Raw genomic sequence first — 17,488 nt, 5'->3', positions numbered from 1 at the left:
TATGAAGTTTATTTAAATTAGAACTTTTTGTCACTAGTAACACTATGAAATTCTGTCACGGCATTTGTTAGTATTGATGATACAATTTTTAATAGCAGATGTTAAAAAAAAAAAATATCAAAGAATCAACCCCAAACTGTTTCGTAACACAAAATTTCATATGTGGGGAAAATATTATTCTTTTCATTATCTTTACATTTGACCCTTCCAATCCCACCTAACCAGAGAGATTTGAAATGTGATATAATGGTGTTTATTCCTTCTTTGAGATCTAAGAGTACTTCTGCTCCAACATACTTTTACTTTCAAGAAAGTTCCCATTTGATGATCCACCTAACGGAGAGGAACAATGCTACAGAAACCTAAAACTGAATAGAGTAACCAAACATCATCTTTCTCTGGCAAATGCATTTTATCTAACTTTCTTATAGCCTTTTTATTTTGAAGGTTAGTTTGTATTTCCTGAGCATGTTCCACTTGAGGAACAGATTAAAAATGACTGAAAATAGGTATTAAAAACATCACAACTAGAGTACAAACATTTATGGTGGATAGAATGATGTAACCAGAAAAACTCTGGAGGAAAAAAGGATTTTTTCAAAGATCTGACTGCCTCCTTCTGCATGTGTGTGCACATACACAAACACATACGTAAAATTAAAAAAATCTTGCCTTAAAATTTTCTTACTTCCCTCTAACTCTGGTTTTTACAGCTAATTCTAAATATAGCAAATGTGATGACTTTATGTGAAAACCAAGTTTTTTTCTTTCTTTTTGGAGCTCACTTATGTAAGTGACTATTGCTCAGTAGTGCTTAATTTTTTTTTCACTAACGCCTTTTTAAATTTTACATCAGTGAGTTCAGGAAATACTAGCTCTTTCTTTGTAACAAAGAAAAACAGTTAAGCAAAAACACCTGAAACAGGAAATGTGTTTGAAAATGTACATAACACTCTCTTCTTGTAGAGATGTTTTATTATTTATTCTCTGGGAATATTATATTTTTAAAATTTACTCAATGTTTGGCTTACTTTTAGTTATCTTTTAATTTACTTTGCTGTCACTGTATATATTATTTTTTGGTTCTGTTGATTTCACTCTTTCATATAAGTCTTCCCAATGCTCCTCCAAACTTCTCATTTATCCTTACTCTGCAATAATATTACATTATATATTTGTATTCCTAATCCTTTCAGCCACTGACTAAATGATAGACAAGCACTTTCTTTCCAAGTATTTGCTATCCCAAATAGTGCTGCTACTAATATACAGGTTTATAATAAATCTTTGTTTCTGTCTTTGACCTCACTGGAGTATATATACAATAGTGGATCAAACTTCTTTTTTTAAGCTACTGCATATAACTTCTAACCTTCAAACCCAAATGAATTTTATATCTAGTTATTTAAACCTGAATTAAAAAAAAAACAAACCCTGTCCTTAATAATTCACAAGCCAGTCCAAAGATGGACTAAAACTTCTAAATTACAAGGAAAATTTGATAAATATTAAATGCTACAAATTTGTAAGGAACCCCTACCTAATAGGCTACTGATTCAGTATCAAGGTCCAGTCTGGCTACTCTTATCCTTATAACTCAGAACACAAACCCACTAGATCATCTTTATGAGATCTGATTGTCCAAACACTGGAGAAAGTTTCTAACCCTGTACTGTACATCTACTGCATGTGATTTCCCTAAGACCATTTCCCTAAGACATCTCACCTGTCTGAATCTTTGGTGTCTGACTGTTCCCCTCTGCTTTGACTGGAATCTCTGAACAAGATCTCTAGTCTACTTGACTTTTGGTATCATCGTCTTCATTAGCCAAACTTCCCATCCTAGCCTCTTTTCTTTTCTTGGCCTTCACTTACTTATTATTGACCATGTTATGGTAGAATTAACATTCAAATTCAGGGACTACATAAACTATGAGAGGTGGCATAACTGGTAGTCAAGGTCAAAGTCTAAGATTCAAAGCAAAGTGAAGCAGGCACAAAGGACTCAATCCAATGAAACAGCATTCAGAATCAATGTTTAGAACCATGTGGAACACCTGGGAGTGAAGTTATTTTGCTCACCACTAAATGCTTTAACTTTCAGATTCCCAGGTTTATTCATAGTTTGGTTTCACTTTCTCTCTGGCACTTTTTGGTTATTAAAGCAGCAATACTCTTTTTTGTTACCTAGTTCTTCAGGAATTAGAAAATCTATAGACACAACTTCAGACAGTCAGTCAGAGAATTTTAGAGATCATCCAGTCCAAACTCAAGTTACACACAAGCCAATTGCAGTACATCATCTTGCTAAAAGACAGAGATTTTTTTTTTCCATTTAAGAAAATGTACAAAGGATTCATGATGCAAAATGCCATCCACATTGAGAGAAAGAACTATAGAATTATGGAGTTGGAATGCAGAATAAAGCAGTCTATTTTCTCCTTTGTTATGTTTTGTTTTTCTCAAGGTTTCTCCCATTTGTTTTAATTCTTCTATGCAACATGACTAATGTGAAAATGTGTTTAATAGGAATGAATGTGTAGAACCCATATAAGATTGCATGCCATTTTGGCGAGAGATGTGGAAGGGGGAGAAAATTAGGAACTTATTGAAGTAATTATTGAAAACTGAAAACAAATAAATTAATAAATTTAGAAAAAAAATACAACATAGCTGGGCAAATGGAGAAAATGAAATTATCCATTCAAATATACTTCCTGAGCCTCAACAAGAATACTTAAAAGCCTATTAATACTGCAATTCACTATCATAATCATATCTTCTTTGTGATTCCATTTCTTTCCATTTCCTTCCAAATTTTTAAATTATAAGTGAATCAAGAGCTCTTGACTAAATGATAAAAAATTTCACTTCACCTTACTGAAAAAGCTACAGTCAGAATGTAAATTCCCAAGGGAAAACAGTGTCCTATGGCTCTCCGTAGACAGAAAGTCTAGCACATAGCTGCTCCTTAGCAAAAATACTTGATAAATTAATCTGTGTCTTCTATATTGTGCTTAGAGCATTCCACCAGAAGAATTCAATAAGTTATACAAGTGGTTATAGATAAAATGACACCATCAAAACATAACACAACACATATTTGGTGCTCCCACTCTTCTCAAAAGGAGCTCTGGGAAAGCCGAGAATCCTCTAGGAAAAAAACAAAATACTACCCCTAAATCTCATCTAATTCTTGTATGTTTCATAAAAATGTTACAGAAAATCAAACAATAATTTTTGGTTGGGAGTTCAGAGACCATTTGAACTAACTGCCTCATTTTACACGTGAGCACATAGGAAAGGATAAATGACTTTCTTCCCTTCTTTCTGATCCTGAAAAGATCTTCAACCTGTCTTTTAATGTAGCTTTATGCTCTGGGGACCGGAAACCATATGTTAGGAGGGTCCTCACTTTATTTTGAGAAATCTGTCACTCCAACAACATTTCCTCAGAGATAACACGGTGGAATGGAATAGTCTCCAAGTAAGGGAGATTCAGCTTTGAGTCCCACTCCTGTCCCACAAGGCTGTGAGGCCTTAGGCTAATCACTTTACCTCCAGTGCCCTAGGTATATCTCTCTAAGACCAGAAGTTGCAGAAGACTGCTGATATGTATAGGTAGAGGGGTTTGCTCAATATGAGTTCCCTTGATGGAAGAAATCATAGCTCCAGATGAAAATACCATGTTATCAACCAACAGAGAATGGTGATATGAATAATGAAAAACAAACAAACAAAAACCAAATAGCAAAGAAACAAGGAAAATAAGGCTGGTGTTTCTTGTTCATACCTTTTGCAGTTTGGGTAAACTGAAAGACATGTATTCGTGTTCCAGTGCTTCCAGCATCAAACATAATTCCATAGAACACTGGACGATCAGCTGTCACCAATTTCTCATAGTACTGTTGATTTTTTGTCCCCATAGCAGTAGTCTCTGTTATGCTGAAGATTCTTTGGGTAGCAAAGGCCCACCGCCATTTTACATATGCAACATAAATGAACAGACATACAAATAGTCCCAATGGATAAGCAATTTTTGATATCTTCATGTTCCCATGACCATTTCTCAATATTTTTCTCATTTCTTTGGATATGAAAATTCTGTGTTACAACTGCAAGAAGGGAAAAGCAAGAGACATATTTTAGACTTCATGTTTTTTGTTAAAAGAAACATTTTATGTGTAAGCTTCATTGTAACCAATGAATCAAATCTCAACCAGAAACTGTTTCAAATGTTTTCTTTTCCTGGAACCAGAAACAAAACCTGAAACATTTTGAAGTGAGGGTGAAGCAATTGGATCTTTGAAATAGTCTCACAACTTCATTGCTGAATCTTAATAATAAGCAAAAATCTTGGTAAAGACTGATCTGTTATACTGGTCACTGACATTATTTCTTTCTCTCTTTTATGTGTATAATTTTGAGTATCACTGTAGTGATATCACTCTAATGCTTCTGCTGATCTTTGTCAGCACACTACTTTTTACAAAGTTGTGATCACTGTACAAATTATTTTGTATTTTTTTCACTTATTTCATATACATCTTTTCATGCAGTGATGACTTGGTTTCACATACTTGTTATTTTCCACAGCAACACAATATTCCATCATGTTTACATGCTATAGTTTGCGTATTTGCTAGTTGCCACCCTGGGGTGTTTGGGTTGTTGGCAGTCTTTTGTAATTCTAATTAGTTGAAATAAAAATATTTAAATGGTCCTTTCTTTCTGATTTCTATCCTTGGAGCATATTCCCTGAAAATACAATGACTAGGTCAAAGGATGTGAATTATTTTATAGTCTTTACTCAGATTGTCTTTCCAAAGAATAAACCAAACTATAGTGCCACCAGCAATTGATTTGCATATTTATTTCCCTGTATCCTTTCCAATGTCAGGTTTCACAATTTTTTTTTCTGGATGAATGTCCCTTCAATGATATCTAACAGCAGGGGCAGCTAGGTGGTGCAGTAGATAAGAGCACCAGTGCAGGAGTCAGGAGAACCTGAGTTCAAATCTCACCTCAGACACTTGACACTCACTAGCTGTGTGACCTTGGGCAAGTCATTTAACCTCAATTTCCTCATCCTGGATCATTTTCAGTCATCCTGATGAATATCTGGTCACTGGATTCAGAAAGCTCTAAAGGAGAAGTGAGGCTGGTGACCTGCACAGACCTCCCTCACTCAAAACAAAGTCAAGTGCAAGTCATGTCATTATTTCTCTGATGGCATGGTCTTCTTTGGCAATGAAGGATGCACACACACACCTAACAGCAATTTTATTTGGTATTTCTTTAGTTACTAGAGATGATATATATTTGAAAATGTACTGTCTGTATTTTCCCCAAAGAACATGAGTAAAATCTCAATACCTTCTACATTTGTGCCAATTCTTTATAAGTTATAGACAGTAAGTTTCTGTTTGCTATGTTGTTCACACACTACATAATGAGTGGTCCATACAATGTTTAATATGTCTTTTTTTTCTTTCTATTTCTTTCCTTTTCATCTTTGTTACCTTTTGCAGCAAAAAAGTTTATTATAATATAAAACAATGGCTTGCCTTTGGATTTCCAAATGGCTCTCTTGCTGTTTATTTACTTCAGGCAGTCACCAAGCATTTATTAAGTGCCAGGCACTTTGCCAAGTGCAAGGGATACAAAGAAAGGCAAAAAACAATCTCTGCCCATAAGAGATTACAATCTAAAGGGTGAAGACAACCATGCATAAATAACATGCATACAGGATAAAGTGGAGATAATTGACAGAGGGAAGGCACTAATATTAAGAGGGACTGGGAAAGGTTTCCTGTAGAAGATGGGATTTTAGCTGGAACTTAAAGACAGGAAAGAGACAGAGATGAAGAGAGAATTCCAGAGAATATGGAGAATAGTCAGTGAAAATGCAGAGTAAGGAGATGGAGTACCTTGTTGAAGGAACAGCAAGGAGGCCAGTGTACTATATACAGTGACGTCTTCCCTCACCTCAATGTATTTTGTATCACAGAGTATACAGCCAGCCAGCAAGAAGACTGGGCCAGGTTATAAAAAAGTAGTATAAGGTATAAGAAGTAAAGAGACCAGGTTATGAAGGGCTATGAATGCCAAACAGAAGACTTTATATTTGATTCCTGGAGGTGAAAGAAAACATTGGAGTTTACTGAATAGAGGAGTGACATGGTCAGATATGCACTTCCAGAAAATCAATGTGACAGTGGAAGATGGTTTGGAATGGAGAGGAGCCTGACACAGGGAGATCAACTAGCAGGCTATTGCTACAGTCTGGCAGGAGGGCCTGGACTAGTGTGGCTGCAGTCAGAGGAGACAAGTGGGTTGCAAAGGTAGAATGGATAGAACTTGGAAACAGATTGGATATAAGAAGGTCAGAGTGAGGAGTTGAGTATGACACCTGGTTTATGAGCCTGGGTTACTGGGAAGATGGTCCCTCCACAGTAATAGGAAAATTAGGAAGAATGGAGATCTTGGGGCTAAAGTTAAGAGTTCAGTTTACAACATATTGAGTTTAACATGTCTACAGGGCATCCAGTTTGACAAGTCCAACAGGTAGTTGAAGATACAAGGCCTGAAGTTAGGAGAGAAGTTTGGGCTATCTAAGTAGATCTACAAATCATCAGGATAAGAGTTGATAATTTCAATCCATGAAAAGTAATGGGATCATCAAACAAAACAGTATAAGGAAGAAAAGAGGGCTGTGCTGGGACTCATGATTAGAAGGGGTGACCTGGATGAAGATGTGGTAAAGGAGACTGAGAAGAAGCAGATCATACAGGCAGGAAGAGAACCAGGTTAAGGTAGTCACAAAAATGTAGATAGAAGAGTGTAAAAAGAGCATTACTGGCAATGTCAAAGGTTATCTTAACAGAAGTCAAGAAGGATGAGTATTGTGAGGCCATTAGATTTGGCAATTAAGAGGTCACTGACAAGTCTGTAGAGAGCAATCTAGACTATGGAGAGTTAAGACGAGAGTGAGAAGAAACAAAGCAGGGGCACCAATTAGAGATAGTCTTCTCAAGGAATTTAGTCACAAAAGGGAGGAGATATATGGGATAATAGCTAGCAAGGATGGATGGATCAAGTGAGGGATTTTTTTGAGGATGGGAGAGAACATTAATTCCTTGAAAACTCCATTAAATTCTAGTTAGGGCTAAAAGCATGTTAGTTACAAGCATTCCAGATGAAATAAATGATTTATTAAATATATAGAACCTTCTTAAAGACAGAATAACTTTTATACATTTACTTATTTTGGTTAAAGGTGTTTAATGACTGATTAAAGTCCAATTCTTCAGTTATTATCCTAATGTTATTATAATGCTATTATAAAACAATTACAAATTATTTAGATCTGAAATAGGTTGAAAGGCCTATAAGAACAGGAGACAGTATAATTAGTAACTGCAGCCTCAGAAGCACAGCATCTAGGCAGTCATAAGAAGTATTTTCTAACCATTAAAGATTTCCAAAATTGAAATAGATTAGCTAGTACAGTGCTGGAACTTACTAAATATTTGCTGAATGAATGAATCATAAGTTTGAGAGTTCTCTACCACTGGGAGGGTTCAATTATAAGAGATATCACAGAATCACAGCATTGCAGAGTTAAAAGGTGTCGCCAGTCCAGCCTATATCTGACAGACTTGCTATTATATCATCCAAGTGTTCACATAACCTTTGGCTGGAGATCTCCAGTGAGGGGGAACCCATTACGTCTCAGAGGAAACTCACTACACTTTTAGACAGCTCTTATCGTTGAGTAGTTTTTTCTTATATCAAGCCTAAATGTCTCTTTTAGCTAATTCTACCAAATGCTCCTGGTTCCTTCCTCTTGGGGCAGAACAATCCCCTTTTCACACATCAGCCTATCAAATACTTGAAGACTATAATCTCATGCCATCTTCCCATCACCTACCCCAGAATTCTAATTTCCATGCTAAATTTAGGTTGTTTCATTCAGTTTTCTTTCATACATGGCATAAGGCCCTGTACCATTTTGGTTGCTCATCCTCCTCTGAACACTCACCAGAATGGAACATAATCCTTCAGATGTGGTCTGACCATGGCAGATTATAGGAGGATAATCACTTCTTTATTCCTGGAACTGATTCCTCTCTTAATGTAGTTCTAGATTGCATGGATTTTGGGGGTTCTTTATTACACTGCTGATTGCTAATGAACTTAGACTCCACAAAACCCCCAGATCTCTACCAGAAAAATGTAAATTCAATCATGCCTTCCCTTGCCTAAACTTGTGAAGCTGATTTCTTGAAACCAAATGTAAGATGTTACATTTTGCTTTATCAAATGTCATTATATTGCATTCAGCTCAATGGCCTATTTTATCAACATCTTTTTGAAAAGTGACTGCCACATGATTAACATGTTATATGCTCCCTAGCTTCATGTCACTTAAAATTTTATGAAAATGCTCACCATGCCTTTATTCAAATCACCGATAAATTTTAAATATCACAGAGGCAAGCACACATCCCTGAGGTACTCCAATGGGGACCTCTGGGCCAAAATTCAAAAGAACCATTCAAAACTACTCTGAGATTTGTCATAAATTAGTTCCAAATTATCTAATTTTACCATCACATAGCCCACATTCTCTCCATAAGAATAGCAAGAAATACTTTATTAAATGCTCCACTAAACTGTATCTATGGCATCCTCCTGGGTAAAAGACATAGATTAATCTGGCAAACTGAATGTCTACCTGCTCCACAATCATCACTTCTTTAAATCTTTAAATCACAAGGCTTTAAAAGTCTGTACTAGAATAAATAAATAAAGTCAAGTTCACTGGACTACAGGCAGCAGGTTCCATTCTCCTCTTTGTATCTTTTTAAAATCAGGACATTTAGTTTTCTCCAGTTCTACAGCACCTCTGTTGTTCTCCATGATCTTTACAATATTGCCAATGGCTCAGATATTGCATCGACCAATTTTCAGAATCAGTAAATGTAGTTCACTTGGGTCAGATAAGTTGAATTCATCAAGCACAACTAAATACTTTCTTACTATTTGCCTGCTTATCTTGGGTGTCAGCTCCCGAGTAGCTATTTTTGTTTTGTTGTTTCCAGTAAAAGATCATTCTTGGCAGAAATAGCAGAAACAAAATAAGAATTGGGGAGAGCTACCTATTCTCCGCTGTCTACTTGAAAACAATGTTGTAGAGATTATTCTATCTGGTAGGAGACTGGCCTGGATGACCTTCAATCTTGAGATTTGAGAGTAAAAAATATATATACATATCTATATTATATATAAGCATATATATTATATAGATAGAATACATAAACATATTACATATATAATATATAAAACATATATTATTAAATAATACAAATAAATCATATATGTATATAAAAATATAAGTTCCTCAAGGTGCTTCTAGAACAAAGGACAAACACAACCTCTGAGTGGCAGCTCCTCTCCTCTCTTTTCTTCTCCTCTGCTGTTCTACCCGGGGCAGATACACTCCATGGCCAAAAGCTGCCTTTTTTCCTTTGTAAAGCTGGCTACATTTCTTACTCAAAGACCAAGCCTTAAACCCAATTCACTCTGGAGGTCATAGACTGGGACAACAAGTCCCCACCCACCTAGCACAGAGTAAATGTAATTACTGAATAGTGACTGTTTCTGTTTTACCCAGGAATCCTGAGGATCTCCCCTTCTCAGTCTGACTTTTTTTTTGATTAAAGGGGCCATCCCTTGAGTAACTACTTAAAGAAGCCTATTCATTGAATGGGTGTATCTCACTCAAAGCGAGAATGTGCTAAGACCTTAGCCTGAAAGGGTCAGGGTCTCACATTGCATCCTGGTCCATCTCCAGCTTCCTGATGAATGTCACACCCCTGGACCCAGATGGCTCAGGAGAAAAAACTGAGTTTGGTGACCTTGCACAGCCCTCCCTCACTCAAAGTCAACTGCTTGTCCTGTCATCATCTCGATGTCATGGTTCTCTTCAAGAATGAAGGCCAAACAGAGCAACAACACGCTCCTCAAGACAATTTTTCATTTTTTTCTTTATATCTCCAGGGCCTAACACATTGGTCCTTACTAATACACAACGAATTGAGGGAAGAGATTGTATCTTATAGTTCTTTGTATCCTTAGTGCTTCTTATGGGCTATCACCCTGGAAGAAGATGCCCAGTGGAGCATCCCTGGTGGATGTGTACTTGGTCCTATGCTGTTTAACATTTTTATCACTGACTTGATTAACAGCAGAGACAATGTGCACATCAAATTTGCAGATGATGCAATGCTGGGAGAGCTAACATAAAGGATGAAATAACCAGAATACAAAGATAAAATCTGATAGTGATAAATGTAAACTTTATAATTGGGTTCATAGAATCAGCTCCACAAGTACAAGATGGAGAAAGATAGACAGCAGTTTGTATGTAAAGATGTTGGGGTTTAATTAATGTACACTATACTATTAATTAACAAATTATGGCAGCTAAGAAGGTGAATCCCATTTATGGTTGCATTAGGAAAGGCAGAGTACTATGAACAGAAGTGATGGTCGTGCTCTACTCTGCCCTAGTCAGATTAAGTCTATAATATTATGTTCAGTTCTGGCCACTAGATTTTAGGAAACATATCGATAAGCTGGAACATGTGCAGAGGAAAATAAAACTAGGACAGTAAAGGGCCTTCTGTTTATGCCAGGAGAGGATTATTGTTATTTGAAAAAAATGGGGATATTAAGCCTGAAGAAGACAGCATATGAAACTTATCTTTATTTTGTCTTGTCCTGTCTTTTTCCCTAGATAACAAAGAGTAATGAGTGCAAACTGCAAAAGGGCAAATTTAAGCTTTATAAAAATAACATTTTCCAACAACTGAAACTATTCCAAGTGGAGAGCAATGCCTCAGGAGGTGGAGGCTCTTTAACTTTAGGCCTTCAAGGACCGGCTAGGTGGCCCATCGTTAGGGAAGCAGGGGTGCCTTCTTAGTTCAAGCATAAGTTGGATTACATGGAGTCTGAGGTCTCTTACAACTCTTCATTGATTCTATTTGGTGAACATCTGATACTAACGATGACTAAGCAAGACATTTTCCTCTTTGCGAAGCTGAAACAACATACCACTAAAACAAAACACTAATTCTATGAAATGATTCTACAAGACATTTTATATAATAAAATTAAGTTAGCATTCTTTATTTGCCTAATAAAAATCATTTCTAACTCTAAACAAATGACTATTTTAATCAATAAATATTTGAGAACCTGCATGTAAGATACTTTGACAATATAAAGAAATGTACGACAAAGTCCTCGACCCTCTAGGAGCTTATAGTCCATGTGGGGCTATAATATGTGTTAAAGATAATTACCACTACAGGGTAATATATGTTAAGTGCTATATAAGTGGAATGGCCAGTAAATGGTAGAAAATTTGGAAGAGGGAGTAATTTCTTTCAATTTAAAGGAGATTTTCATCCCTGAAGGGATGGTAAATAGAGAAGATGGATCTGGAGGTGGAATGGAAAGACAGGTAGAAAGGAGAGGTAAGGGAATTCCAGGTACAAAATTCAGAGTCAAGAAATCTCCAAGTATGGAGACTTATTTTGCCTGAAATTAAGGGTTCCTGTAGAGAAACAGTAATAGGCAGGCAAGGTAGATTAGAGTACCTTGAAACCAACCTAATAAGTCTGGACTTTATCCTGTGGGCAATAAGGTATGACTGATAATTTCTGAATGGAGGAGTAGCACAATGAAAAGGGTGTTTCATAAAGCTTACTCTAGTGGTGAAAGATATGTTCAAAATGATGGCTCAGGAATAAGGAATGAGGGAAACCAGAGACTTGAGGACCACACAGGATCTTCATAACTATGCATCACGAATAAATGATTTAGATAAAAGCACAGTTAGAATGCTTGTCAAATTTGCAGTTGACTAGAAACGAGGAGGCAAGGTGGATGAAAGGGTTCATCAATGTTATATCAATATTTTCATAAGCTAGACAGAATATTAATAGGATGAAATATAATAGACATAAATATAAACTCTTACTCTTGGTTCAAAAAACCAACCTCACAAATAACAAGCTGGGAAGGCATGGTTATATAGCAATTTGTCTGTAAAATGATCTGGTGGTTTTAATGGATTGTATACTCATGTGACTTGGTATGCAACAAGGTCCTGGGCTGCAAAAGCTTCTGGGAATAAGGCAGTGATTGTTTGCCCCAGTCAAACCCCATCTATAATATCGTTAAGGATGCCACAGTTTAAGAAGGACATTAATAAACTGGAAAGTATCCAATAGAGAACATTGAGGGTGGTAAAAGTCCACGTCATATAAGGTTTGGACAAAGGAGATAGGAATGTTCAGCTTGGACAAGAGAAAACTTGGTGGGGAATGAGAGATGTGTTCCAGTATTGGAAGGGCAACCAGATGGAATGATTAGATTTTTTTTTTTCTGCTTTGCCCCAGAATCAGAAGCAAAGAGTGGGAGTTGCAAAGGGGTAGATTTAGGCTTGATATAAGAAAAAACTTCCTAAAAATCGGAACTATCTGAAAGAACAAAGGAGTGCTATCGGTTCGCCCTCATTGGATGTTTTCAAGAAGAGGCTAACTGACCTCTTGGTGTGGCATAGTGGGGATTCTTTTTCAGGTAGGAGTTGGATTAAATAGTCACCATGGTTCCTTAAGTAGCATGAGGTTTAAAACAACTCTAACCTGACTCATTTAGAGAAGTTACTGATACCAGAAATGCAAAATGGGTAAAGTAAAGGACATCAGTATGGATTATCATGGTTTTGAAGACAAGTTTAACCAATGTAAATGAACTGCTATGAAGAGCCTAAAAATGACCATCATTATCAAACACTTGATTTCTTCCAGCAGAAAATGAACAGTATTGGTTTAGAACAGAAACACATTTGTAAAATATTAAAGAGGATGTTGGAAAAATAATGAGCAGTATTACTTCTTAATGATAACAATGATAGCTAGCATTTATATAGCACTTTAAGGTTTACAAAAAGATTGATAAATAATATTCATTTTATACTTGAAGCAGTTATTATTCTACCCATTTTACAGGTGAGGGAACTAAGGAAAATAGAAATGAAATGATTTGTCTAGCATCACACACTTAGTAAGTATATGAAGTTGGGTTTGAATTCTGTTCCTCTAGAGTCGTATCTTGCTGCATCTAAGTAACTACACACATCAGAACAAGACCGCTCACTTGGGAAGAATAAACAGCTGAACTTAACTGAATTTATACAGGAAAGACCACATGAAGCAGGCCTTTAGCTGGGCTTCATAAACACTTACAAAAGTAACAAACGTAATCTTCCAGTTGACATGACTTTGGTTTGGGAGAGTCTGCTTAGTGCTTTTACAAACAAGGGAAGAGTTGGGGCTCTCACTCAAATATTCCCTTTGTACAGCGGCTTCTGAAACCCCAGAAGACTAAAAGTCACGGAAAAGCCACGGGGCCCAGAAATCACATTTCCTGACAGCCCTGAGTCAGAGAGATTTGGAAAGACAGCAAAGTGCCTCAGGTGCTCACTACTCACATGATGTTTTCCTACCTATGGCTTTAGGCAAGGTCAGAAAAGGTTAGACATGACAGGCATGTAAATAACAAAAGTAGGAAAAACGTGGTTCCCTTTAAAAAGTGTCCTGTGTGACAGCATTGACTTTGGTTTGTTGTTTTCACATAACAGTGTAAGCTGCAACCAATGTTATATCAGTATTTTCTCTATATATGTGGATTTAATCAACCCTACAGTCTATATCTCAGATTATTTAATAAGTCACTGAAGATAAAAACAGTTATATTAGCAGTTATATTTAGTGACCTCTTTCCAGGTGGAAAGTGTTGAGAATACTAGAAAATGGCTCAACTTTAAAAAAAAAAAATGCTTGGATGGAGGTTAGATTTTTGTGTATATTGAATGCATTTAGTTAAGAAACATATTATAGAATATCTATTTCAGAAGCACTGAGCCTTGGGGGGTATTATGGGAATAAAAAGTAATCGCAGCATTTTAAAGTTGGAAGGGACCCCAGTGGCCACCTAGCTCAACCCATACTGCTCCCAAAAGAATCACCATTACAATATATCCAACCTTCAGGGCTCTGCTAATTATGTAGAAACTATTATGGCAGCCCATTATGCTTTTTAAGAGTTATAATTTTGAATAAATTTTGGAAGGCCCGTGGCGGGTGTAAGAAAGAGGCCTAGCCTGAAAATACCGCTTTATCTATAAAATTCTATCACTGATGTTTTATAATCATTTGGGTTAAGATTTAGACCCTTTAAAAACACAAATATTTCTGGGAAGAGTAATACACATAGCCATTATCAGTCATTAACATTGTAGATGAATTAATTTCCCAAAACTTCTACCAAACATTTCATGGACTTTGCTAAGAGGGGTAGAATACAGTACTGGGGTCTAGGATGGAAAGAAAAAGTCAGCAGGGAGCAGCGTAAGGGCATTGGGTAAGGTTCTGTGAGAGGGATAAATGGTGCTTTAAAGGGGAAAAAGGCCACCAAGAACTTTTTTTGTGTGTACCTTTAATAAAAGGTGAAATGAGGTTAATCAGAATTCACTAGAGGAAGTGAATTTTGAACCCAGTCTTAAAGAGGAATGGCTATTGTCTTCCAGCCAACTTTCTAGGAATTAAATTTCCTGAATAAACTTCCTAATAAATTTCCTGAAACATTAAACATTATTTGGCTTGAGAATAAACCTTCTATTACCCCACCTACTCTGCAAGTAGAAATAAGAAGCAGCCTATCTGTTAACTAAGTACATAAGGATTTTGGTTGAAGAAAATGAATGGGTTATGATGAAAAATGACATTGAAAACTTAGTGAACACGTTTGAAGTATATTAAAGATATAATCTAAAAACCACCAGTAATTCTTTAACACCCTTCGCTGCTGCTTTCCCTCTCTTTTCCACAAAATGTCCATTCTGGTGTTGTAGAAGGGTAGCAATTACATCAAAATCTTATTTAACCAAAATAGGATCCTTTAGCCCTACCTACTGTTTCAAATTCCAGATAGGCTCAATGTGATACACTTTTAGGAGTCCTCCACCTACGATATTGTTTACTTCCTCCCAGTCTTCCATGAAAGCATAATATGGAAGGGAAAAATTATTCCTTTTGGGGAACAGGGAAAGAGAAATATTTCTTGATTTATCATTATTTGAATGTTAACTTAAGGCATCAGGTCATAGTTTTTTTTTCTTTTTCATACTTTGCTATAGTGGAAGCTAATATCTAATATTAACAAGGAAGTCTCTCTCCGAACAAATTCAATTAACATTTATCAAATGCCTTATATGTGCAAGGACCTGGGAATAAAATGGTAAAAACCAGCCTATTCTTTGCCCTCAAAAAGCTAAAAATGAAAAGGGGGAGGTGGGAAAGGGGACACAAGTGTCATGCATGTGATAAGTGAAAAGGAAGGGACCAGAAAGAGATCTTTCAGCTTGGGGAGGGAGTAGAGGCTTTATAAAGGTGTCATCTAAGATGGGCTTTGAAGAGGATTTTGATAATGACGTGGAAGTAGGTGTCCCAGGCATGAGAGGATGGATTCCAGGAACGCACTGGGGAGGTAAAGGGCAGGTTACAATCTGGTTACTGAACTGAGTTCAGTCTGGCAGGAACACAGTGTGCAAAGGAAGATTTAAAAGAGAAAGGTAAGCTACAACTAGAAAGTAAATAATGTTGAGGAATTTATATTCTATATGCAATGAGAAGCCTAAAGAGGACAAATCCATAACCTGGAAAATTAACTTAAAAGTTTCATTTGCATAGCAGAAATCCCCAGTAGTGAATTCTGCCATCAGCATGGCACTCGAAGCATAGGTAGCTGTAGAAATTGCTGGCACGATGATAACATTCAGTACAAACAACCCATAAAGCCCCTGGTCTTCCACAGATGTGGAGCCACCTCTTGTCCCATGCAACCTCACCAGGGCAGGGCTCTGAGGTGGCTCGTGTACACTAGGGGTGGGGGAAGCATACAGCCATTTTCCTGAAATGCTGGAGCCACTGCCCAGGAGAATGCAACTCTTGAGGGCAGGGGGCAGTTTTTCATTTGCTTTTGTATCCCCTGGATTTAGCCTACTACTTTGCATATGACATGTTTAATAAATGCTTGCTGAAATGGAAACAAATTGAAATTCACGCTCACTCCAATCCAATTCAGTATTTTAAAGAGTATCTACTACAAGCTACAGGTTCAGACAAAACGAAAACGTCCTGGTAAAAGAGCTTGAAATTTGGGGTGTGGAGGTGGGGGCTGGAACAAAACATGTTCCGTGCCTGGGCATCAGCTAGATGGCACAAGCGGATTGGACACTGGAGTCAGGAAAAGCTGGGTTCGAAGCCTGACTCCGACACCCTCGGTTTCTACAATGGTTAATAGGAGCATCTTCCTCCCGGGACGGTGAGGACCAAGTCAAATCCCTAAAGCGTTGTGCAACCATTAAAGCGTAAGACACACGTAAGCTATTCTTATTACCACAGCCTGGCGTCGGGCCGGCTTTAAAGGCATGGGATGCTCAACGAGTCCCACCTCCAGACAGCTCCAAGTGGAAAACCCGGGGCCCGCGCCACGGGAGGGTGCGCTCCTGCGGCCGATGCCCCCCGGGGGGGCACAAAGGTTCCCCAGGATTGCGCGGGGCCGCGAGGCTCAGGTCACACTGCGCTCCTGGAAGCCCGAGCTGCCCCCGCCCGGCCCTGCCTCCTTCCCTCCCCCAGTTACCCTCCGCCCGCCGGCCGCGCTCTCGGGGACACCCCCATCCCACCGCGAGGGCAGCTCGCTCCTCCCCCAAGTAGTGTCGCTCCCGGGCCCCGACTCACGGCGGAGCCGCAGCTCCCCAGCCCTCGTCCGGCTCCGGCTCCGGCCCCGCTCCGGCCCCCGCCCCCAGCGGCCTCGGCGTCAGGCGCTGCGGGAGGCGGAGCGTGGAAGGCAAAGCCACAAAGCCTCGGCCGAAGCGCGCAGGCGCCCAGCTTTGGTCCCAGCCCGTCTGCGGGGTCCTGAAGGTCGTGTCTTCTCCCTATCCGGGCCCCGCCCTCTGTGCTTTTCCCCAGAGTCGTCTTGTAGATATCAAGGGCGAGCCGACGTCGGAGCCCTAGTCTACCCCCACCTCCTCTGTGGACAAAGGGGGAAACTGAGGCCAAGGGGAGTTGTGACTTGCCCAGGGTCACACAGGTTATTCCAGTCCAGGTCCTCTGACTCCACGTCCAGTTCTTTTCACCCAGCCAGTTTCCTTGCTTTGCCTTTCATTTAATTATTCAAAAATTTAGAGCTGGAAGAGGATCGTTAGAGGTCAAAGCACCTCTTGAGTCCTCTCAGTACTGTCCTGCTTGGCCATCTCTCTCGCCTCCAGCGGTTCGATTCCTAACTCTGCAGACGATTTTCAGATCTACACACCTAGTCCTAATCTCTTGAGTTCTCCTTTTAAAGCCCT

At 38.3% G+C, this 17,488-nt stretch overlaps 1 protein-coding gene across 8 annotated transcripts in view; it reads right to left on the bottom strand.

The window, feature by feature from the left end:
- ENTPD6 (ectonucleoside triphosphate diphosphohydrolase 6) overlaps positions 1-17,046 on the bottom strand; it is a 60,022-nt gene extending 42,976 nt beyond the window's left edge. For 7 of the 8 annotated variants that reach the window (XM_072634639.1, XM_072634642.1, XM_072634641.1 and 4 more), the window contains exons 1-2: positions 16,878-17,046; positions 3,794-4,115 (exon numbers count right to left, since the gene is read on the bottom strand). In XM_072634639.1, the coding sequence (XP_072490740.1) occupies positions 3,794-4,085 (292 nt within the window). In that variant the 5' untranslated portion in view covers positions 4,086-4,115; positions 16,878-17,046. Of the gene's footprint in view, positions 1-3,793; positions 4,116-16,536; positions 16,742-16,877 lie in introns of those variants that run through there. The other variant, XM_072634640.1, reaches the window with a different exon arrangement.
- Between the last annotated feature and the right edge of the window lie 442 nt (positions 17,047-17,488).

This window comes from Notamacropus eugenii, chromosome 1, assembly GCF_028372415.1.
Source record: "Notamacropus eugenii isolate mMacEug1 chromosome 1, mMacEug1.pri_v2, whole genome shotgun sequence".
Classification (NCBI taxonomy): Eukaryota; Metazoa; Chordata; class Mammalia; order Diprotodontia; family Macropodidae; genus Notamacropus; species Notamacropus eugenii.
The sequence above is the reverse complement of the archived record's forward strand: the minus strand, read 5'-3'. Positions and strand labels throughout refer to the sequence as shown.